This window comes from Phaeodactylum tricornutum, chromosome 31, assembly GCF_000150955.2.
Source record: "Phaeodactylum tricornutum CCAP 1055/1 chromosome 31, whole genome shotgun sequence".
In the NCBI taxonomy this organism is placed as follows: domain Eukaryota; phylum Bacillariophyta; class Bacillariophyceae; order Surirellales; family Neidiaceae; genus Phaeodactylum; species Phaeodactylum tricornutum.
The window spans coordinates 234570-258242 of NC_011699.1; the positions used below are offsets into that span (position 1 = coordinate 234570).

At 47.8% G+C, this 23673-nt stretch overlaps 5 protein-coding genes across 5 annotated transcripts; 3 read left to right on the forward strand and 2 right to left on the reverse strand.

The window, feature by feature from the left end:
- Positions 1–1316: 1316 nt before the first annotated feature.
- Positions 1317–2711, forward strand: PHATRDRAFT_41578 (predicted protein; the record flags this gene model as incomplete). Its single annotated transcript, XM_002185466.1, has 3 exons — positions 1317–1319; positions 1506–1581; positions 1615–2711. 3 exons carry the CDS (start codon positions 1317–1319, stop codon positions 2709–2711), a joined length of 1176 nt encoding a protein of 391 aa, XP_002185502.1.
- A 2985-nt stretch (positions 2712–5696) lies between these two features.
- Positions 5697–8304, reverse strand: PHATRDRAFT_50588 (predicted protein). Its single transcript, XM_002185509.1, has one exon. The coding sequence runs from the start codon at positions 7955–7957 to the stop codon at positions 5861–5863; it is 2097 nt and encodes a 698-aa protein (XP_002185545.1). The 5' UTR covers positions 7958–8304; the 3' UTR covers positions 5697–5860.
- A 1287-nt stretch (positions 8305–9591) lies between these two features.
- Positions 9592–11742, reverse strand: PHATRDRAFT_50589 (predicted protein). Its single transcript, XM_002185510.1, has one exon. The coding sequence runs from the start codon at positions 11644–11646 to the stop codon at positions 9640–9642; it is 2007 nt and encodes a 668-aa protein (XP_002185546.1). The 5' UTR covers positions 11647–11742; the 3' UTR covers positions 9592–9639.
- Positions 11743–13088: 1346 nt separating this feature from the next.
- On the forward strand, positions 13089–16607 carry PHATRDRAFT_41581 (predicted protein; the record flags this gene model as incomplete). Its single annotated transcript, XM_002185467.1, has 3 exons — positions 13089–13642; positions 13860–14586; positions 14649–16607. 3 exons carry the CDS (start codon positions 13089–13091, stop codon positions 16605–16607), a joined length of 3240 nt encoding a protein of 1079 aa, XP_002185503.1.
- Positions 16608–18578: 1971 nt separating this feature from the next.
- Positions 18579–22150, forward strand: PHATRDRAFT_41582 (predicted protein; the record flags this gene model as incomplete). The annotated part of the gene is made up of 5 exons (XM_002185468.1): positions 18579–19790; positions 19908–20232; positions 20476–21228; positions 21595–21916; positions 22138–22150. 5 exons carry the CDS (start codon positions 18579–18581, stop codon positions 22148–22150), a joined length of 2625 nt encoding a protein of 874 aa, XP_002185504.1.
- Positions 22151–23673: the final 1523 nt, after the last annotated feature.

A 23673-nucleotide genomic window follows, 5' to 3' on the forward strand; every position in this document is an offset into this window, starting at 1 on the left:
GACAAGGATGGTACCCTTTCCTATCATCCAAAGAAATATATATCACGAATGATGGAACAGTATGAGAGAATGTTCCAAGAACAGCCTAAGCAGTACGTGTCACCCTTGGAGAAAGGTGATCACCCTGAGCTAGATTCAATGCCGGAACTTGGTGACGCTGGTATCAAGCAGTATCAATCCCTCATCGGTAGTTTACAATGGTTGATTACACTTGGGCGTTTTGACATAGCCACAGCGGTTATGAGTATGTCTAGATTCAGGGTAGCACCTCGGCAAGGACACCTTGATCGGCTCAAGCGAATGTACGGGTACGTAAAGAAGATGAAGAGTGGTGCAATCAGGGTTCGAACTGACGAGCCAGACTACTCAGGGCTCCCAGATAATCCCCGCGATTGGGCTACTTCTGTGTATGGAAACGTTAAGGAACTGCTTCCTCATGACGCCCCAACGGCTCTGGGAAAACATGTCAGGCTAACCAGCTATGTCGACGCGAACCTATATCACGACATGGCAACAGGACGTTCCGTCACAGGCGTGTTGCACCTTATCAATCAGACACCTTTTGAGTGGTACTCCAAACGGCAAGCTACAGTTGAAACTGCTACATATGGATCTGAATTTGTCGCTGCACGGATCGCGGTCGAACAGATCTTGGACATTCGTACCACCCTACGTTTCCTTGGTGTTCCTATTATAGGCAAGTCAATTCTTTTCGGAGACAACCAATCGGTCATCATCAGCTCCACCGAACCACAATCACCGATCAACAAGCGACACAATGCCCTATCTTACCACAGGGTGCGCGAAGCTATTGCTGCTGGGATCGTAGACTTCCAGAAGGTCGTGAGTGCCGAGAATGTTGCAGATATACTCAGCAAACATTGGGGTTTTCAGCAGGCATGGCCGGTCCTCAAGCCCATGTTGTTTTGGCAAGGTGACCCATCAAAATGTGAGGTAAAGGCTTCCAACTCATCCAAGCAGGCCGATGGGGAGTGTCACGATATACACCAAGGTGACATGTCTCTAGGACAATCGTCATCTAAGGGTGATGTCGGAAGTGTGAATGAGGATGGAGACAATGGTGGAATCGTGGTATTCATGTCGGCCCTATTATACGACCCGTTGTATTCACGTCATCATCGAGGTTGTCCTGTATTGGAAGTCGCGGGAGCTGGATACAAGAATGGAGATTAGGAGACAGTCCCACGAATCATAAGGCAAGGTACAGACAGGATTGGGTACTCGCTGAGTGATTCTGTGTGGGATTTATATTTAGAAGAGATATTACTCTATGTGAGAGTAAGGTTATCTGGCACATGGTAAGAGGTCTTTCACTTGGGTGAACAGACTGGTTCTCATGGACTAGATGTAGAATAATCTTTCTCTCATTGTTTTAGAAAGTCATTGATCCAAATATTGCATTAGCATAGGTCCTCGTATCCGCTGTCTAACCCGTGGGGAGCGTCGTAAGCGAGTTGAGTTTTACAGTCCCTAGGCTCGCTTAGGTGTATCGCAGGTCGTTCGTAATAACGCCCAACCTTCGTTTACCAGACTTTGTCGACACTGCGTTTCCTGTCTTTCGTACGTACATTGGTTGTACTACGTAACAACAAGACCCTCCAGCCGCCAGGACGCAGTTTTTGTACGCCGATTTCGCCGAAGTCACCGGAAAAATTTTTACTGACCCTACCGGCCGTTTTGTCACCACTTCAAGCTCCGGCAATGCATACATGCTAGTGGTTTATGACTACGATAGCAATTTTATTCATGTCGAAGCCATGAAGAACCGCACCGGTCCCGAGATTTTGAGCGCCTACAAGCGTGCTCACGCCATGCTATCCTCCAAAGGTTTGCGCCCCCAACTCCAACGCTTAGACAACGAAGCCTCAACTGTGTTACAACAATTCATGTCCTCTGTCGATATTGATTTTCTATTAGCTCCTCCTCACGTGCACCGTCGGAACGCCGCCGAACGGGCCATCCGCACGTTCAAAAACCACTTCATTGCAGGTCTGTGCAGCACAGACAAAAACTTTCCGCTTCACCTTTCGGATCGCTTACTCCCACAAGCCATCATGACTCTTAACCTTCTTCGAGGGTCTCGTATCAACCCAAATCTGTCATCCTGGGCCCAACTCCACGGCTCGTTCGACTACAATCGTACCCCTCTGGCTCCCCCGGGCATCCGCGTGCTTGTACACGAAAAACCGTCAATTCGCAGAACTTGGGCCCCCCACGCAGCCGACGGTTGGTACGTTGGCCCCGCCATGAACCATTACCGATGCTATCGCGTCTGGGTCAAGGAGACCACCAGCGAACGCATTTCGGACACTCTGACCTGGTTTCCCAGCCAAGTCAAAATGCCCAGCACCTCGTCTCGCGATACAATTGTCGCCGCTGCTCACGATCTTGCCCATGCTCTGGCACATCCCTCTCCTGCGTCGCCTTTATCACCTCTTTCGGTCAACGAACGCGAAGCCCTCTCGCAACTTTCAGATATTTTTTCAAAAGCCGCTAACCCAGTTGACTCGTCCCTCCCAGTTGCTCCCACGGCAACCCTAAGTCCGCCAGCTGCATCTACTTCTTCACCTCGTCAAGTCCGCTTCCGAAACCCGGTCACTGAATCACTTCCAAGGGTGCCGACCGCCACAGCCGCCCCTCCGCAGTCACTTCCGAGGGTGCCTCCCCCGGACTCCGAGGCCGAGACATAAAAGCTTGTCACCTGCAACCCTCGCCAAGCACGTTGTAGGGCCGCTCGCAAACTGAAAGAAAAAATTTCTGCTTCAACATCCGTCGTTCCTACCCAAGCAGCACCCGCACCCGTCGTACCTTCTCCCAAGGTCCCAACACCTCCGCACAGTCACGGAACTCGCTTGCAAGCCGCTCGATACCCAGGACACGCGTTCGACAGCGCCAACGCCGTCGTCGACCCCAATTCCGGAGCCACTCTCAAGTATTCAAAACTCAAAAATTCCGAACACGGCCCCGAATGGATTCAGGCCGCTGCCAACGAGATGGGCCGCCTATCTCAAGGCGTTAAACCCAACATGCCCACCGGCACCGACACGATGCATTTTATTCCGCATACCGCGAAGCCGCACGACCGCAAGGCCACCTACCTGAAGATCGTAGCGGCTATCAAGCCACACAAGGCCGAAAAATACCGCATCCGTTTCACCGTCGGCGGCGACCGTATCGAGTACAACGGACCCACAAGTACCCCTACAGCTGCCTTACCAGCCATCAAGATCCTCATCAACAGCGTAATTTCCACTGAAGGCGCACGCTTTATGACCTGCGACCTCAAGGATTTTTATTTGGGCACTCCTCTCCCCGTGTACGAGTACATGCGCATCCCTGCAGTCCATATACCGGACTGCATAATGGAACAGTACAAGCTTGCCCCTCTAGTTCACAACGGCAACGTTCTAGTGGAAATTCGAAAAGCAATGTACGGTCTCCCACACGCAGGCCGCATTGCCAACGACCGCCTCATCGATCATTTAGCTCTCGACGGATACCATCAGGCCAAGCATACCCCAGGCTTCTTCACCCACGAAACGCGCCCTATTTCATTTTCACTAGTTGTTGACAATTTTGGTGTTAAATACGTGGGTAAGGAACATGCCGAGCATTTACTACACTGTCTCGAGAAGCTATACACGGTAACGACAGATTGGACCGGTGCCCTTTACTGCGGTCTCACCTTTACTTGGAATTACAAACAGCGCCACGTTGACATGGCCATGCCTGGCTACGTCGAAAAAGCTTTACAACGTTTCCAACATCCGTCCCCAGCCCGCCCTCAACATTCCCCTCACGCGTGGGTTCCGCCATCGTACGGTGTAAAAATTCAGCTAACCAACGAAACTGATCTTTCTCCGCCGCTCGACAAGGCTGGCATCACTCGTCTTCAAGAAGTTATTGGTACCCTGTTATATTATGCTCGCGCCGTGGATTCAACCATGCTTGTTGCTCTCGGCACCCTCGCATCCGCTCAAACAAAAGGAACCGAAGCAACTGCCGAAGCCGTCACGCAACTCTTAAATTACAGCGCAACGCATCCAGACGCGACGGTACGATACCACGCCAGCGACATGCACTTACACGTTCACAGCGATGCTTCTTATTTATCAGAATCCAAGGCTCGCTCTCGCGCTGGTGGAATTTTTTTTCTAAGTTCTGCACCTACCGAGAACCCCAAGCCAAATTCCAAACCACCGCCATTAAACGGCGCCATACACACGCACTGTTCTATCATGAAGTCCGTTCTTTCTTCTGCAACTGAAGCTGAACTGGGTGCACTATTCTTTAACGCCAAGGACGGTGTGGAATTACGTACTACCTTGGAAGCTATGGGACATCCCCAGTTAGCTACTCCTATTCAAACTGACAATGAATGTGCATCAGGAATTGTCAACAATACAGTGAAACAACGAAGATCTAAAGCCATAGACATGCGTTTCTATTGGATTAAAGACCGTGTCAAGCAAGGTCAATTCAATGTTCATTGGAGAAAAGGAACTGATAATCTTGCAGATTATTTCACCAAGCATCATTCGCCATCACATCATCGAATAATGCGATCTTGTTATTTGCTTGATCTCGACCAAACTGCCTCCAACTCAAGTTTGAAACGAGGGTGTGTTGATAATTCCATTGGGCCTACTAAATCTTTCCCAATCCGTTGTGACAAGATTGATAGTACCAAAGAACCTATCACGGTTACATACAGAGCTTTAACGTCCTACGAACGTTCTAGTCTTCCCGTTTACATTTCAATCAAGTCATCGCCATATGAAACAGTCATTGGCGATTCAGCTGCATCATACAAACTCAATCACGATTCTCAAACTAGTCATAAATCTTATTAGTTCATCAATTTCCATCATTCGCGTTCTTGCGTTTGTAGAGCTCATCAATAGATTTAGCCATCGAACAAAGCTTCCCAGCATGCTCGTGGCGTATTGGGCACAACCAACGGTGCTGTTCTTTAGAACTCAGCCAACATTGAGACAAGCCTGTCGAACTTTGCGTCAGGAAACGCACAGTCAACAGCTAGAGATACCATCGGCGTACCTTTCCTAGTGTGAGAAGTGGTACGAAGCGCGTTGGAAGCCGACACTCTCGTCAAGGAAACGGATTGACAAACGTCAGACAGGGCCGATGGACCCATTCCAGCCGCACACGCAAAAGGTATGTTGCCCGAAACGTCGGCAGCTACAGTAGCGGACAACGCGGTCGTAAGCTCAGCATGCTCCGCCGATACTCCGGTGTGCCCGACAACTTGGGAGTGGACCAGCCAAGGGTGCGGCAAGGCCAGCAATTGCCATGCAGGTTTCCATCACAGTCTTCAAAAAGAAGATTTTTCATCTTGCGCCGCATTGCTGACCTTTGCAATGACAAGCATAGCAAGTCGCTGCTCCGTTAGTGGTCTCTTTTCCCAATTTGGTGCTATTTTGGATTGCTATATTCTAGACAAGGCTTGCATGGTTACCTTTCGCTAGTTCCACTTTTCCGTAGTCTTGTGATGCAAAGCAGACGAGAAGCGTGGGATTCACATTACACATGTATTTCAAACGGTGCCAGTATGTGATACAGCAATTGCGGGTGGGTCAGTTTACATCAACATTAAGCGCAGAGAAGAACAGAAAGATCACATCTCCCAGTGTCCAAATTGTAAAAAGGCATGCGCTGCAAGTAAAGCAATACTCATTAAGATTTGGTGATTATGGTTTGCCGAGTTTTAGTGGTGACTGTGATGGATTGTTCGACGTCCACAAGATACAACGTAAAAATAGAATCTCACAGTCAGCAGCTAGTCAACATGCCTTTAAATCTGTGTATAAAAGTCCATTTCTCAGCTTCTGCTTTGTTGTCGAATTTGCGGCCGTATTTTCAGGCAAAGCGATCGCCACAAACGCCTCAGGTAGAACAGCAGAAATGGGCGGTATCTTGTGAGTTGATTCCCTGCCGTCACCATCCCGCAAGCAATAAGGACACTCAATGGAATAAACGCCACCAGTTCCAACCAATCAATGGAATCAGTGATTGAGTAGAACAAAAGAAGAAAGACAGCAAATGGTCCTCCAATCCATCCACCCAGCTGAAGTACAGGATGGTCCAGCGCGAGGCCCATACCTAGTCCAATAGTCCCCATTACCTGAAATTGAATAGCTAAAACCAATTGCATCACAATGACACTATACATTCCCCATAGCAACATCTCTCGGACGGCAAGGCTGAGTGATGCCGTGCACAAGCATATGAATGTAAAAACAAGCAATACTGGACTCAGCATGTCTAGCCAAGTTTCGTCGAGCCAAGTTTCTTCCAGCCAAAGTCGGACTGCAAAGATAGACAACGCCAAGCAACCTGCTCCCGACTTTGTCTTGATGAATAGTAGGAGCACCAGCGCCGAAAGAAACAGAGATATTGCGGCAGCAACGAACCCAATGCCGCTAGTCCAGCGGAAACATCTACTTCCTTCGTTCCTCAAGGGTTGTTGAAAATCGGGGAAGGAAGTTGAGTTTGCAACTATAGTATACATCATCGACTGCGGGTCCAGCTGTATGATATGCAAAACCTCTTGATACGACGACCACTCATCAACAAATCTATCCTCTTGCAGCCTGATCCAGTATCGTCCATCGTGAGCTTTGCCAGCGGACCATCTAATCCGATTCCATTTGTCACTGTTTAGAAGAGTTGCGTTTCGAAATCCCTGACTTTTATCTTCATCTGATGTCACACATGCAACTGCTTGCTTTTTGTATTCATATATTTCCTCGTCGTCGTGTCCAGCAAACTCCGTATAGAGGAAACAGAATCCTTCCATTGTTTCACCAGAACCTTCGTTAATACTCACGAAGCTATGCGGTTCGTGGAGTTGACTGTACACAGTAAGATTTCCATTTACGTTGGTCGCAACTAGTGTTTCCGTATCCATATAGGAATCCCAACCATGATGTTCCTTTTCGGCCATTCTACCGCGAAAGTAAGTAGTTCCGTCACTCATATGAATGTATGATGATCCATCAGAATATGAATATCTCGGACTTGCCCATTCCTGTAACTCTTGCGGGATATTTTCAATCGAGTCAATATCAAATTCCACGGATTCACTTGACTGTGATGTGATGCTCTCCAAGCACATGGAAGATCCTTCGGAGCTGTACAAAAATATCAAAAGTGATAGCGTAGTCAGACAAGCAGTCACTGTGAGTGCCGTCAGTAGGTACAACAGGCTGACCAAGATTGGGACGGTCGGTTGCCGCGCTGGGTCCCTAAATAGATACGAGTCTATCTTTTGGGTCACCCGAGCGTGTACCAGGTCCAGTTCGCTGTAGTTCAAGTCCAACTTGTGCAACGGTGCCGTTCTTGTCCTGTTCAGATTCTCATTTGCGACTGGCCGTCCTTGAGGCTCTTCTTGCTGAGCCTTTTGCGCAAGCAATTCCATGCCCTTCTTGAGACGTACTGTGAACCAGTAAAAGACAATAGCATCCAGGCAAGCTAAGAGGGCTACCATCCCGCATTTGACAATCCATGATTGCAGTTCGAGCGCACTGAACTGCGCAAGCCCGAAATCCCTTCGCTCGTCGGAATCGAAGGCGTCGTTCATTTCAACGTCCGTCGAGTTTCCCACAATATATGAGGGCGAGTATTGTGGATTGTATAGGGTGATTAAAGCGAGAAGGATAGTGTTAACGAGGAGCAGACCCAACGGAAACCTGGCAAAGATCCACCAGAATCTCCATCCAGCAACAGGCGCCAGCGCCTCTTCTTCTTCGTCGTCGTCATCATCATTCTCCTCTTCCGCATCGTTTTCGACTGGTGTGTTCATGATTTCCAAGGTTTCCATCCGGCGTTCTTCTGCCTCGGAAGAAATTCCCGTGGCGCGTCTGTTGTGGCGGTCGGCAGCAGTTGACTCCGGTCCCGTAGTAAACGCGTTCATCATTTTCGTGTCGACGACGGGTGCGTGTATGCGATACGTGTATTTGATACGTAAATGCGATACGTGTATGGATGTTCCTTCCGTCCGTCGATAGATCCCGACAACTCAGAGTCGAAAGTGTTCTGCCTGGAAACGGAGCTATTACAGATTGCGTAGCAAGCACTTCTCTGTTGGAAGGATAGAAACGTAACCACCAAGAGTGTTTCGTACGGGACAAATGGAGGATCTTTGGTGAAATGCTGAAAGTTTCAAAGCCGAAAACGGACTCGGAAGTGAACGATTGTCGATGACAGATGCTGACAGCTACCGTGACGAACGCGAGATTGTTGACAGAATCCTGCACGAACGAGGGTACCGCAAATAGACACGTTGCAAAAGATACCTCTTTGGGGAAAGAAAGATCCACGTGCCAATTATAACACATTTTGACAGAAAGACGAGCGGCAAGAGTTCGATGGAATCACAGGTCTCTCTTGTCAGACAGGAAAAAGAATCAAATTCTGACGGAGAAGAATCTGCGAGCTCTTTGAGTCGTGAATGGGATGAGCTCGTGCTCTTTCGCAAATGGCGCAGGACCCACAGACGGGTCAAACGGGAATCGTCTCTACCCACAGTCAACACACGAAGGGCAGACTCCCAACGGTATCTTCCCGCCGACCGTGAGTTCCGTTTCGGCTCTGACCGACGCGAGTCGTGCATTGTATCCTTCTCTGTTACGTGGTGGGACTGGAGAGTATTCGTTGGCCGTAGATTTAGCCATCGAACAAAGCTTCCCAGCATGCTCGTGGTGTATTGGGCACGACCAACGGTGCTGTTCTTTAGAACTCAGCCGACATTGAGACAAGCCTGTCGAACTTTGCGTCAGGAAACGCACAGTCAACAGCTAGAGATACCATCGGCGTGCCTTTCCTAGTGTGAGAAGTGGTACGAAGCGCGTTGGAAGCCGACACTCTCGTCAAGGAAACGGATTGACAAACGTCAGACAGGGCCGATGGACCCATTCCAGCCGCACACGCAAAAGGTATGTTGCCCGAAACGTCGGCAGCTACAGTAGCGGACAACGCGGTCGTAAGCTCAGCATGCTCCGCCGATACTCCGGTGTGCCCGACAACTTGGGAGTGGACCAGCCAAGGGTGCGGCAAGGCCAGCAATTGCCATGCAGGTTTCCATCACAGTCTTCAAAAAGAAGATTTTTCATCTTGCGCCGCATTGCTGACCTTTGCAATGACAAGCATAGCAAGTCGCTGCTCCGTTAGTGGTCTCTTTTCCCAATTTGGTGCTATTTTGGATTGCTATATTCAAGACAAGGCTTGCATGGTTACCTTTCGCTAGTTCCACTTTTCCGTAGTCTTGTGATGCAAAGCAGACGAGAAGCGTGGGATTCACATTACACATGTATTTCAAACGGCGCCAGTATGTGATACAGCAATTGCGGGTGGGTCAGTTTACATCAACATTAAGCGCAGAGAAGAACAGAAAGATCACATCTCCCAGTGTCCAAATTGTAAAAAGGCATGCGCTGCAAGAAAAGCAATACTCATTAAGATTTGGTGATTATGGTTTGCCGAGTTTTAGTGGTGACTGTGACGGATTGTTCGACGTCCACAAGATACAACGTAAAAATAGAATCTCACAGTCAGCAGCTAGTCAACATGCCTTTCAATCTGTGTATAAAAGTCCATTTCTCAGCTTCTGCTTTGTTGTCGAATTTGCGGCCGTATTTTCAGGCAAAGCGATCGCCACAAACGCCTCAGGTAGAACAGCAGAAATGGGCGGTATCTTGTGAGTTGATTCCCTGCCGTCACCATCCCGCAAGCAATAAGGACACTCAATGGAATAAACGCCACCAATTCCAACCAATCAATGGAATCAGTGATTGAGTAGAACAAAAGAAAAAAGACAGCAAATGGTCCTCCAATCCAGCCACCCAGCTGAAGTACGGGATGGTCCCGAGCAATGCCCAGACCCAGGCCAAAAACCACCACGGGGTAAAATTCGAAAACCAGTTGCAGGATGATAACGCAGTACATTCCCCACAGCATCTGCTCTCGGACAACTAAGCTGGGTGACCCCATGATCAAGTAAAAAGCTGTCGCAATAATCAGCACGAGACTTAGCAAGCCTGCCAACGTTTCATCTATCCAAGTCAGAGTTGCAACGATAGACATAGCCAAGCAACCCGCACTTGATGGAATTTTCAAAGTTTGTTCCATTGCAAGAGCAAAAATAAACAGAAATACTGCAGCAGCACTATATCCAATTTCTTGGATCCGAAGGTTGCATTTTCCTTCTCTGGACCACACCGGTCGAAAGTCACGGGAATGGGTTTTATTGGCAATTGTTGTAGCCACCATGGTTTGTGGATTCACTCGTACTATTTGCACTTCTTGGATGGACCAAAAATGCCTATCTACTCCATCCTGGCGTACCCAGTACTCACCATCATAAGCTCTGCCCAAACATGATCTCAGTTCCTGTTGGTTGCTGCTGGAAAAAGTAGTGTTCCGAACTTCTTGATTGGCATCTTCTTTAGAGTCAATGCAAGCAACAGAGAAGACACTACTCGCGTAGGGGACAGAGGGGAAGATATCTATATCGTAGCCTTCCTGGACCACCTCCTTGTACAAGAAACAGAAGGAAGTTGATGTTCCACTGTTGTCTTCCAAGACACTTGCAAAAAACGTAGGGCTGCTCACATGGCTATACATGGAAACACTTCCATCCGCCTTGGACGCAAGCAGCCTTAGGTTTGAATCCCTGTCAGATTCTATAGAATGAAACCCGTTGATCCTCATACCATGGTAAACAGAAAGCATTGTAGGTTCTTGTATATATGCTGCAGACCCTCGGAAGTAAAGAGTCCCATCGGATAGACGGACGTATGTTGCTTCAACGGAGGATCCTTCGTTCGCCCAGTCTAGCAAATCTTCCGGGACACCATCTGTCTGATTGAATTTGATGACATTGGTGTCCCTTGCTGTACACAGAGACATTCCTTGCGCGCTATTTACAAATAACAGCAGCAAAACCGAAGTCAGAGAAGCCGTCGCCGCGAGTGCCATAAGCAGGTACAACAAGCTGACCAAAAAGGGAAACGTTGATTGCCATGCTGGATCGCGATGAAGATACGCGTCTACCTTTTGCGCGACTCGAGCGTGCACGTGGTCCAGTACCTTCAAATCCAATTGCGGGAGCGGTGCCGCTGTTCTCCATATCGGACTCTGCGTCTCGGCGCTTTGTGCTTGCGAGTCCTGTGCTTGATGCTCCCTCACTAGCAAGTGCATATCCTTCCGAAGAAACGCGGCGGCCAAGTACAGGAAAATGGTATCCAAGAATGCCATCACTACCACCCCTACGCATTTGACACGAAACCTCGTCATCATGAGCATTAACGAGCTCGTCTCCCAATCATCGTTATAGGTGTCTTGGTAGTCATTTTCTGGATTGTACAGGGACAGGAAAAGCAACACAACCGTGTTGATGAGGAGTAGAGCCAACGGGTACTTGGCAAAGGCCCACCAGAATCTCCAGCTGGCAATATGCCTCGAAAGCGGAAAACGAGCTTCGAAATTATCTGGCATCGACTCCTCCTCGTCCATATCTATGGCGTCCACGTCGTCGACGGGACTCCCCATGGTTTCCATCTGGCGCTCCCCGATTGCGGACGGACCACCGGCTGTGGACCTGTTCATGTGCTGTGTGGATCGACCTTATAGTAAATGTAAGTACCCTTGCGAATGCCAGTTCTGCGGAATTGGGTGGTAGGTGTTGGTCACGGATCCTTTCACTGGACAAGGTTCTTTTGCAACTGGGGAAGCGTTGTTGGTGGAACTCTTACTTGCGTTGGATGCGATAGAACTGTCCAGCATGATAAGGAATATACGAGAACAAAAACGCTTCGTTACACAGTTAAATCCATTGAAGCTTGTCGATCGTTACTGATAGTGGCACGTGTCATTCAGCCATTCATCGATGACTTTACACTTACACTTAAAGCAAGTACGTTGAACCAAGATCCCCCCGTTGGGTTTGGACTTAATAAATGGATAGTTCTCTACCGAAAAGAAGGGATGTCGTGTTCGTTTATCACAGTCAGTCCGACCAATCGATATACAATCCGCGAACTCTACGAATCGGGAAAGAAGAGCTCTGATCGTCCGCGCCCGCGCCTGTGCGACAGAATCCGGCCGGACGAATTGGTAGGGATTCGACTCCAACGTGAGTTGACAATTGGATAATCGGCGCTTCGACTCCGCCACAATCCTGATTTGATAGAGCCATACTGACCCGGATATGGGGAAGTAAGGTTGAGGACAAATGACCTTAGAGGACATCTCAGGATGAGATGCTAGGGTCATCACATTAGTCTAGTCTTGTGCACATCGGATGATGTGCTCACTTTCCTTTATTTTATTCTAAAGCACTCTGCAAGCTGTACTACTAGTCCTCTTGTGTGCTTTGTTAGACTTTGCCATGGCCATGCATTAGATGGTTTCCGCCGCAGCGGAATCATCGGTCAAGCGACAGGACAACGATGAATGGAATCATAGTCCAAATATTGTAGTGCCAATGAACAGAGCACCACGTGGATATTAAAAGAGTTTATCAGAAACCCATTGCATACACCATGCGCAAAATTACCCACACAGCTCTGTGCGAGTGGATTGGTACCAGGCGCTAGACTGCACTGAGTTTTTCATCGGATCTGTAAAATTTGACAGTAGTGTCGCGCGTTTCGTTACACCTACCAGTGTGATCCGTGCAGTGGGAGAAAAAGAACCAGAACAGATCTTGGTTCGCGCCCAGTAGCGGCTTTTAAATCCGCGGGTACGATCAGTTGACAATTGATCTTGAAATCAGTTAAGTAAAATTCAGGTGGTTTCAGATGGTTGATAAAGTATAGCCACGCAATACTGCAATTTGCCACTAAGGTGAGCAATTGTCATAGCTATTGTTGTTGGAACATTCAACTAGCATATCAGTTGCGGTATAGCGTGCATTCCGTTGTCGGTCATGACGCGTGTAGCGCTGCTCATTATCCTCCCAGTCTTTGCTGTTTAGAACCCGTTAGTTTATCAGACCCAGCAATCATCGCTGGCGTTGCTCTCGCCAACGTTCTTACTTTACACAATTAATGGCCCGAGTTTGCAAGGCAACCGGTCCTACCCGGAAGGGAGCGACCGAAACGGTGCCGGAGGAGCGAGTGGAAGAAGAAACGCCCTTTGAGGCCGTTGAGTCGCCGTCCAAGGACAGTGACAATGAGACGCAACCATCGTCCATGGGCGATGACAATGACTCACAGTCTGAGATCGAGTCGTACAAGATTGATACCGACATTGATTTCAAGTACAACCCAAACTTTTTTGAGGACAAGAAAGCCCTTGAAAGTGTTCTAAGGAATACTATGGGATTTGGAGATATCCATGTGAAGTCACTCCAAAACGAAGGTTTGAAGACCGCAAATGATTTCTTGCTTATTTCTATGAGTGACATCAATGATCTTTGCGACAAGCTTTTGTTTGCAACAGTTTACAGGGCTCGCCTACGGGCATCTGCTACATGGTTACGTAGTCAACCCGACAACGTAAATATTACCCAAGAATGGACAATTCCAGTTATGCAATTGGAAATGCAGATGAAGGCGCAAGCGTCTCCATTTGGAATCTCCGAGACCAACAAAACAGACAAGTCAGTCTCCAGTCTGGTGCCTGATCCCTTTGATGGTACACAGAAGAAGTGGCTCGCCTTTCAATACAGTTTTGAGGCATGGGCCGGAGCAAGTGGGCAATCTTTTGATGCCTGCATCTCACATGACTCGGAGCGATATTCCCGTTCAGAACCAACAGCGACCTACAATGACATCAATGACGAACCTGATTCATTTAAATATGACTGGAACGTTAAGTCAGTTCGCAATTCAAACATCTTTTTTTATGCTCAAGTCGCTCACAAGCGGCGGAGATGCATGGGGCCTTATCGAACCTTACGAGGTTTCAAAAAATGGCCGTCATGCCTGGATCGCCTTGTGTGCATTCTATGAAGGGGCCAGTCAGGTGGGCTTAACCACAGAAGAAGCTCGCACTACAATTCTGACATTGAAGTATACCGGACAATCCCGGAACTTCACTTTTACCAAGTATGTTCAAAAGCATCATACTGGTAACAACATATTGGCTCGCAACAAAGAGGCCTACACGGACTCACAGAAAACAAACTTTTTCCTACGGGGAATTGTTGATCCTGAACTTATGGCATTCAAGGCAGCTGCTGAAGCTAACCTAAATGAATGGAAGTTCGAATGCGTTATCACGTACATGCGTACTCAAGCCGCCAAGCTCACGAGCAAGGACGGTAAGGATTCCCGAAACATTCGTCAGGCTACAGGCTTGTCGAAAAACAGGAACAACAAAAACAACCGGCGCAAGCGCTCGGAATACCAAAGCCAAGGCAAAGGTAACAAAGAGTCGGGCAAAGGAAACAATGCTCCTAGTACTCAACTCCGCAAGGACATCTGGGATGAATTGTCTCCCGGGATAAAGGATGCCATCAAAGCGGCAAAGCGTAGAGCGTCTACGGACCCGCGCACGGCTAAAAGAGCCAAGACTAGTAGTATGGATAACTCAAACGCAAGCGTTGAGTCCTACTCGCCTGATTTCAGGTCAATGTCTACTGAAAACTCATCAACTTGAATCAGATTCGGCACGCCGGACATCAGACTGATGACATTCCGAAGTTTTTATCCCAAGGGAAATCTCTTCACGGAATTGAAACAATTGATGGCAACTACATTCTTTTTGAATTGAAGGGACGCACATCATTGTTGTACTCACGAGTACCTACTCGCCATGAGCTTGAGAACTGCCTGCACATTGATCTTACATCTGATCAACCCTGGGATCCAAACAGCAAAGACTGGGAGGATAATGAGCAGCGCTACACGCGTCATGACCGACAACGGAATGCACGCTATACCGCAACTGATAATGCGGATGAGGAGAACTTTTACCATGGGTATTTCTCTCTCCCTGACTCTAAGGAGTTCCCGGTTCTACCGGCAAACAATAATGTTATGAACCCACATGATTTCGTACGCGAGATCAAATATGCTACTGCACGGGTTTCAAAATCTAGCCCACGGGATCTAGATGTCGATCGAGACAAACTTCGCCGCATCCTGGGACATGTTCCTATGGAAGTAGTTGACCAAACACTGGAAGCTACAACACAACTTGCGGAACGCTCTGGCAAAATGCCACTGCATCGACGTTTTAAAACGAAGTTTGAACAATTGCGATACCGCCGGTTGAAGTGTACGTTATATAGCGACACTTTCAAAACTACTGTTAAATCCTCCCGAGGACACACGCATACCCAAGGGTTTGTATGTGGTGATTCTTACTTTGTATACCACTTTCTTATGAAAGCGGAATCCGAAGCAGACCAAGGTCTTGCGTCAATTATACAAGATATAGGAATTCCGGCACAAATTCACACCGACAACGCAAAAGTGGAAACCTTAAGCAAATGGAAGAAAATCACTTCCGGTCACTGGATAAAAGTCACAGTCACGGAACCATACTCACCGTGGCAAAACCGTTGCGAACACGAATTCGGTGCGGTTCGGATCCAGACACGACTTGTTATGGAAACGACACAATGTCCAGAACAGCTTTGGGACTACGCGATTACCTACGTGGTAATTGTGCGTAATAATACCGCTCGCAAAGCCTTAAATTGGCAAACGCCCTTAACGGTTATGACAGGTGACACGAGCGATATTTCAGAATTGTTGGATTTCGAGTTCTACGAACCGGTACAATATTTTGACAATCCTGAAATTAAATACCAACAAGCTAAGGCTAAAGTTGGTCGGTGGCTTGGTATTGCAACAAATGTTGGACAAGCTATGTGCTACTATGTCCTAACAGACAAAGGAACCGTGATAACGCGTTCCACAGTCACACCACTTCACAAAGTTGATTTGACTGCTTTGCAAACCTCTCTTACAGCTTTTGATGCTATGATAAGGGAGATTTATCAGCCTACTGATTTTGCTCACAGCACTAAAAAGCAAGCTGCCTCGTTACGACGAGATGAAGCAATGAAGGTTGCCAGAAAAACTGGTGAACCTGAAGATCCAGGAGTCCGTAACAGACATGTTCTGTATGACTTAAATGAGGGAGCCGACCATGACCAAGTGGAACCAGGACTATCAGTTGATGATTACTACGGTAACGACGACGAAAAAGAGTCTGGTTCGTCGGATCTCCTTGTCGGCAGCGAAGTACTCCTTACTAAGGGAGGTATACAACATCTAGGCAAAGTCACCAAGCGTGATAAAAATGGCCAGCCCAAGGGCTCAAACGAAACAACCAATTATGTTGTCGAGTTCAATGATGGTACTGAAGAGATTCATGGATACAATGCTCTGCTTGACGCTGTGTATAAGCAAGTTGATGATGATGGTAATGAATGGTATACTTTTGAAGATATTGTTGACCATCAAAGGCGCCCACGTGGCGGCCGAGGACGAACGAAAGGTTGGTTCCTCCGTGTTAAATGGGCCAATGGTGAATACACCTGGGAGCCTCTTACCTCTTTAAAGGAAAGCAATCCTTACCCAGTTGCAAAATATGCAGCGTCAATGAATTAATGTCGGAAAAAGCTTTCTCTTACTGGGCACCATTGGTACTGACAAAGGCTGATAGGTGGATTCGCGCTGCACGCACGCGAAAAAAGAAGAACCGATACAAGTACGGTATAGAAGTTCCAAGGAACGTTGCCCACGCTTACGAGCTGGACAAACAGAATGGCAATCATCTCTGGGCTGAAGCCATCCAAAAGGAAATGGGCACGCTGCAGAAGATGGAGACCTTCACTATCCTATCGAAGGGAGAAAGAGCTCCCAAGGATTAAAAACGCATCCCCATGTGGATTATTTTTGATGTCAAAATGGACTTCCGACGTAAGGCACGCCTTGTTGCTGGAGGCCATGTGACAGACCCTCCCACTGATGATACTTATTCCAGTGTTGCTTCAAGGGAGAGTGTTCGACTAGGTTTCTTACTTGCCAGTCTGAACAATCTTGATCTTGTCTCAGTTGACATCGGTAATGCTTACGTCAATGCCGATTGTCGTGAAAAGGTCTATGCAATTGCTGGCCCTGAGTTTGAAGAGTTCGAGGGACGGACAGTCATCATTGCTAAGGCTCTGTATGGACTAACAGTCGCGGACACCATAAAGGGAACATATTTTCCCGTTATAAAGCTATCTATATATGCACTGATTGTACTGTTAGAAAGCTTGCTGAGGTATTTCGGTGATCTCCGACCCTTGTTTAGATACCTATATAAGGCCCTAAATATGCATAAATAACCCGGAAACTAAAGAGAAATTAAACTGGTACTATGTCTTCAATGTCTCCGTTCTCCATGGAAACGGCTTTGTTAGCCGCACCAAACACATCCTCTACATCGTTTTTCTCTCCGCTTTCTTCAACAATACATTGCGTGAGTATAGAAGAATCCAATACATTGCGAGAGTAAGATGAATAAAGGGGAAAGCCTCGAAAGGCCCCGATTGTATTGTAATTAATTGGTAACTCAATTGGTTTGACCTCGACTGAATTTAGAATTGAGAATTGTGTGTAGAGACAAATATGGATGTAATCTTTTTGAGTGCAAACAAATCCCTTGGAGCTCCCTTAGGAGTCTCAGTAGAATCAGTACTACTCTCCACGGATAGTCACATCACTGGGATAGTAATGTTCTGGTCAATCGTATTCAAGGAGACCGTAGCCTCTGTACTGTCTTCTATGCGTTGATCCCGCAGAATCCAGATGACTGCAAATGAATGCAAATGAATGCATATGAATGCAAATGAATGCAGATGAATGCAGATGAACATGAGACCCTTTGATTGTGTGCAGACTTATCTGCTTCGATTCAATCCCAGTTTGTAGATGTGAAGAAGGTATTTTCTTTACCTCTCAAGGGACGACCATAATAGAGAAAATCGCTTATGTAAAGATGATTTCTTGGTCGGCAAGACATGTTATCATGCGTGTCATAACTGCTGCATCCTTAGATGCACACACATGTCACTTCGCACTGCCTTCGCAAATGACATTTCGGTATTGACCCGAAAAACATTGTCTCTATCCGCAGCGTCGTACAGACGACGACTGGGACAGTAATAAGGCTGGCAAACATGGCCAATATTCAGAGATAGGCACTATGCTAGTTGAATGTTCCAACAACAATAGCTATGACAATTGCTCACCTTAGTGGCAAATTGCAGTATTGCGTGGCTATACTTTATCATGGTCGCCTGTGGTCAATACTTCGTTAATCTATCTCTCGAGTTTTCCCCTCCTTCAAAACGATTATACGAATCACAAAAGTATCTTAACCGATGCGTTCCTATTTGACTTATGATAATTTCAGTCACAATGACTGGATTACAGGGTCGGAATGACCTGTGTACTTATCAATTTTGTCACCAGTCATTCGCAATTTTCAGTTTTGTTGTTTGAACTTGTCACTTTTCTGAAAATTCATCCGAAATTTTTCCGAAATACCGTATCCTACCGTTTACTCAATTCCCACCGTTTCCACCGTTTACCATGGCTGATGCTGATGCTCCCAATGCTCCCGAAGCTGGTCTCGCTCCGGCTGTTGCTGCCAATGCCCCTGGTATTGTTGGTGACGCCCAAGCTGCCGCTTACGCTGCGTTTGCTGCTGCTGAAGCTCAAATGGCGAACGCTCTCGCTGTTCTTGCGGGGGAAGCACCCCCTGATGCTCAACCCTTTCCTCCACCTCCGGGAGTGGCCGACATTCCAGTTGGCCTCCCTCCGGTTGTGGTGGATGCTCCTCTCATTGATCCGTACGACAGTCTTCTCATGAGGGCTGGCATGAACTACGGAACTCGCAAGGCTTTTTCTAAGGAGGGCTATGGTTTGATGTCTGACTTGGTTACTCTTAACCAGAAGCGACTTGAATCCCTCATTGATATGATGAACAAGAAGCATCGCGGTAAATCCTTTCAAGGCGCAATTCCGTTGGGCCTGAACCTTGTGGCTGAAGACCTTGAAATTGATATTGGCCACAAAACCAAGACCACTCTCAAAGTTATTCTCCATTGGGCGGACCTCCAGAAAAGTCTTGGATTAGACGTGAATGCCGAGGATTATACCAATGTTGTTGGTCAGCTTGCCCGCGAACGTATGGATGAAGAGGAGAAGATTCTTGAGGCGGCCAAGAAGCTTACGCCTTCTAAGCCAACAACCCTCAAGGATATGACCAAGTGGCGTTCCTTCTTTGAAAACTGGAACTCGTACATGAGTCAGTGTCGCAGTGCTGCGGCTATCCCTCTTTTGTACGTTTACCGTACCAACGAGCAGCCCGAGACCGCTTTGGTCGGAACCTATGTGAATATGGATGCCTATTTGGTTGCCCAGACAGTACTGTCTGGTTCCAACTTTGAGATTGATAATCAACGGGTTTTTGACGAATTCAAGGAAGCAATCACTACAACCGGACCTGGTTGGTCTTTCATCAAGACGTACAACCGAAGCAAGGACGGTCGTGCTGCCATTTTGAAATTAAAGGAACAGGCAGAAGGAACATTAAACGAGTCCGTTTGCCGTGATGATGCCATCAAGATCCTGTCAACTACGACATACAATGGTCCGAGTCGTAACTGGAATATTGATATGCTGTTGCAGAAATTTCAGTATGTTATCTCGGAATTGGTCGAAATTGACGGAGTCGCGTTGCCGGATGGGCAGCTTGTGACTTATTTGGTCCAGGCATTGAAGGACCCAAGTCTGAGTTATGTTCGTGACACAATTCGCACCAATGCAACTTATCGGAACAGTTTTCCGGAAGCGCAGCTTTTTGTGAAGACTTTTGTGTCTTCGTCCACGAGCAAATCCGAAAACACGCCTTGACAGGTCAATGATGTGCAAACATCAGGTAGTGGGGCCTCCGGTGGGAGTATGAAAGGAGGTACCGGGAAAGGAGCCAGCAAGCCGACTCCCTTCAAGGGTGCAGTCACGGCTCGCAGTTATACTCCGGGAGAATGGAAAAGTTTGTCCAAGGACCAACAGGAAAAAGTGCGATCGCTGCGTAATAAAAAGAAGCAAGGAGGGAAACCCGAGGAATCAGAGAGGAATGTTGACAGTGTAGCACGGGATGAGCCTGTGGACACTAAGGAAGTCCATACCAGCCGTGAAATGGAACCAACTTCAGATGCGGCTGGCCTGCAATTTGGCCGTGGTGCGTATAAGAAATCGGTCGGATTCACTGCAGACACCGCTTCTCCTTCCGAAAACGGAACGAAGAAGCAGAAAACGCATCACAATGCGTGAAACGCGGCACCCAATGCCAGTGTTTCGGGGACTAAGCAATGCATTTTACCAGATTGAGTGATATTGAGCCTCACCTCTACACGCAGCATTTGTGATCTCAACGCATGCACTCATCTTGGTGAGGGCCGCTGTGAGTTGGATTCACATGCAGACACATGCGTGGCTGGGGCAAACACTGTCTTGATTGGTGAATCGCAGAAGTCCGTAACTGTGCGACCTTTCTCCAGTGAATATTCTGCACTGAAGAATATCCCCATTGGAACGGTTGCCACAGCTTACACAGTACCAGAAGACGGGAGAGTGGTGCTTCTTATTATTAATCAGGCCCTATTCTTTGGGGACAGATTGAAAAACACCCTATTGACCCCCAACCAGATGCGAGACTTTGGCATTGAAGTTGACAATGCCCCTCGGCAGTACGTCGCCAACTCCAAGCACTCTTTGTATGTTCCTGACTCCCAACTTCGGATTCCGCTGCAGCTGCGCGGTATATTCTCGTTTTTGGAGTCGCGGAAGCCCACGCAACAGGAACTTGACGAGTGTGAGCACATCATACTCACCTCTGATGTGCCGTGGGAGCCTTGCTCAGCGGACTTTGCCCGTCGAGAAGAAGAGGCCGCTAAGAGAGACCGGAGCGTATCATTGGTAGACACAACGGGACTTTCCACTGGCCACGCAATCCTATCAGCACACCCATATGGTATACGAACTGTTGCGGCTTCGCAGCGAATACTTGAGACTTTTTGTTCCTTGACAGAGGTTGAATTGTGCGAGACAAATCTGGCGGACCGCCTTATTGCCTGTGTTAATGTTGCGTCGGATGATTACTGTGGAGACGGGTTGGACGGTAGAGCTGACTTGGATGTGTACCCGGACTCAGAAGACTTCACTCGTGTCGTCTCAGGTATGACATCAAGCGAAAGACGGTCAGCGTTGACAGCTGAGGTTTTGTCGAAGCCTTGGAATATTGGCCTGGATTCGGCCAAGCGGACTCTGCAAGTAACAACGCAGAAGGGTGTGAAAACGGTGATGCATCCCTTGACCCGACGGTATCGTACTCGCCAATCGCATTTACGATTTCCCACCATTCGGACCAAGGTTTACACCGACACCATGTTTTCGTCCGTGATTTCCATCCGCCAGTACAAGTGTGCCCAGGTTTTCACAACCAACATGGCCTATTCGCGTATTTACCCTCTGCAGACCAAGCAGCAAGCTCCTGATGCACTAATGAAGTGGATACATGATGTTGGGGTAATGAGTGACCTAGTTTATGATGGGTCTAAGGAGCAGGGAGGTGGCAAACATTGGAAAGAGATTGAGCAGCGTCACCATATCCATCGCCATGTAACGGAGCCACACAGTCAGTGGCAGAATCGAGCTGAAGGAGAAATTCGTGAAATTAAGAAGGCTGTTCGGCACCAACTGCAGGTTTCTCGTGCACCACAGCGACTATGGTGTTTTTGTTGTGAATGGGTGTCGGCTATCCGTCGATTAACTGCTCACGACATTCCTGCACTAAACGGTCGAGTTGCCACAGAGCTTTTGGAAGGGGACACCCCCGATATTTCTGAGTACGCGCAATTTGACTGGTATGAGCCTGTCTGGTTCATTGACCCAACTTCTGCTTTCCCTGAAATGAAGAAGAGATTGGGCCAATGGGTCGGAGTTGCATCAGATGTGGGACAGGCAATGACTTTTTGGATTCTTCCAAAATCATGCATCCCAATTGCACGTTCCTCTGTTGCTCGCGTCTTTCCAGACGTAGCCGCTACCGATGAATTTAAGGCTGACCTTGCTGAACTTGATCTAGCCATCGAAAATAGAATTGGAAACAGTAAAACTGCAGAACAAAACCAGGTTATTGATGGTCAACTTGCAAATGTAATTTCGGGTCCGACTGATGACCTGTTTGAAGGGTATGCCGATGAGGACTTCCACCCTCTCGAAGAGGCTGCCGAAAAGGCCGAAGCCGACGATTATACGCCCGAATCTCTGGACGAATATCTGACTGCTGAAGTCTTACTACCAACTGGTGGTGAATTGTTGCGTGGTGTTGTAAAGGCTTGGAAACATGATGCTGATGGCAATCCTGTGGGGACCCGTCACAGCAATCCGATCCTCGACACACGTGAGTATGAGGTAGAGCTTCCTGACGGTTTGATCAACGTGTATGCGGCCAACATAATTGCAGAGAATATGTACGCGCAAATTGACCATGAAGGTCGTGAGTTTCTCTTGATGAAAGAGATCACAGACCATAAAGTTGATGGTAACGCGGTTCGCAAGGATGATGGCTTTACCACTGGTAAGAACGGTGAACGGAAACCTCGCATGACAACAAAAGGTTGGAAACTTCTTGTATCATGGAAAGACGGATCGACGACTTGGCTTCCGTTGAAGGATCTGAAAGAATCGAACCCAATTGAAGTAGCCGAGTATGCAGTTGCAAACAAAATTGTTGAAGAGCCTGCATTTGCTTGGTGGGTACGGCATGCACTTCGTGTTAGAGACAGGGCAATTAAAAAGGTCAAGTCGAAATACTGGAAGCGGTCGCACAAGTACGGCATTGAGTTACCTCATTCTGTCGGAGAAGCACTTCGTATCGATAAGGAAACGGGGACCACATTCTGGCGCGATGGAATTGCGAAAGAAATGAAAAATGTGATGCCTGCGTTTGAATTTCGCGACGATGACCGGATGCCGGTTGGCTACAAGGAAATCAAATGTCACATGATTTTCGATATCAAGGCCTTTTCACTACAAAGGAAAGCACGCCTAGTAGCAGGAGGGCACATGACGGATCCACCTAAAGATCCGACATTTGCTAGTGTTGTTTCTAGGGACAGTGTGCGAATCGCGTTCCTATTGGCGGCGTTAAATGACTTGGACATTCTTGCGGCTGACGTACAGAACGCATATTTGAACGCCAAAACAAAAGAGAAAGTCTGGACGCGCGCTGGAAAGGAGTTTGGATCAAACGCCGGACGACCGGTGTTGATCGTTCGCGCATTATATGGATTAAAGTCGAGTGGAGCTAGATGGAGAGACCATATGGCTGCAACACTACGTGAGGCGGATTATGTCAGCAGTAAGGCTGATCCTGATGTTTGGATGCGTCCCGCGACCAAACCAGATGGTTTCAAGTACTGGGAGTACGTTCTCGTGTATTCTGACGATATTCTCGCCATTAGCCATGACCCGAAAAGTACGATGGACTACCTAGAGTCCAAGTACACTCTCAAGAACGGTACCGTTGCGGAGCCAACAACTTATCTTGGAGCTGAGATCAAGAAGTGGCGCATTGAGGGTTCCGACGACCCAGCGAAGATTCGCTGGGCGATGTCTT

Coding starts and splice junctions, on each gene's coding strand:
- PHATRDRAFT_50589 (XM_002185510.1), bottom strand. CDS start 11,646: ATGAACAGGTCCACAGCCGGTGGTCCGTCCGCAATCGGGGAGCGCCAG.
- PHATRDRAFT_50588 (XM_002185509.1), bottom strand. CDS start 7,957: ATGATGAACGCGTTTACTACGGGACCGGAGTCAACTGCTGCCGACCGC.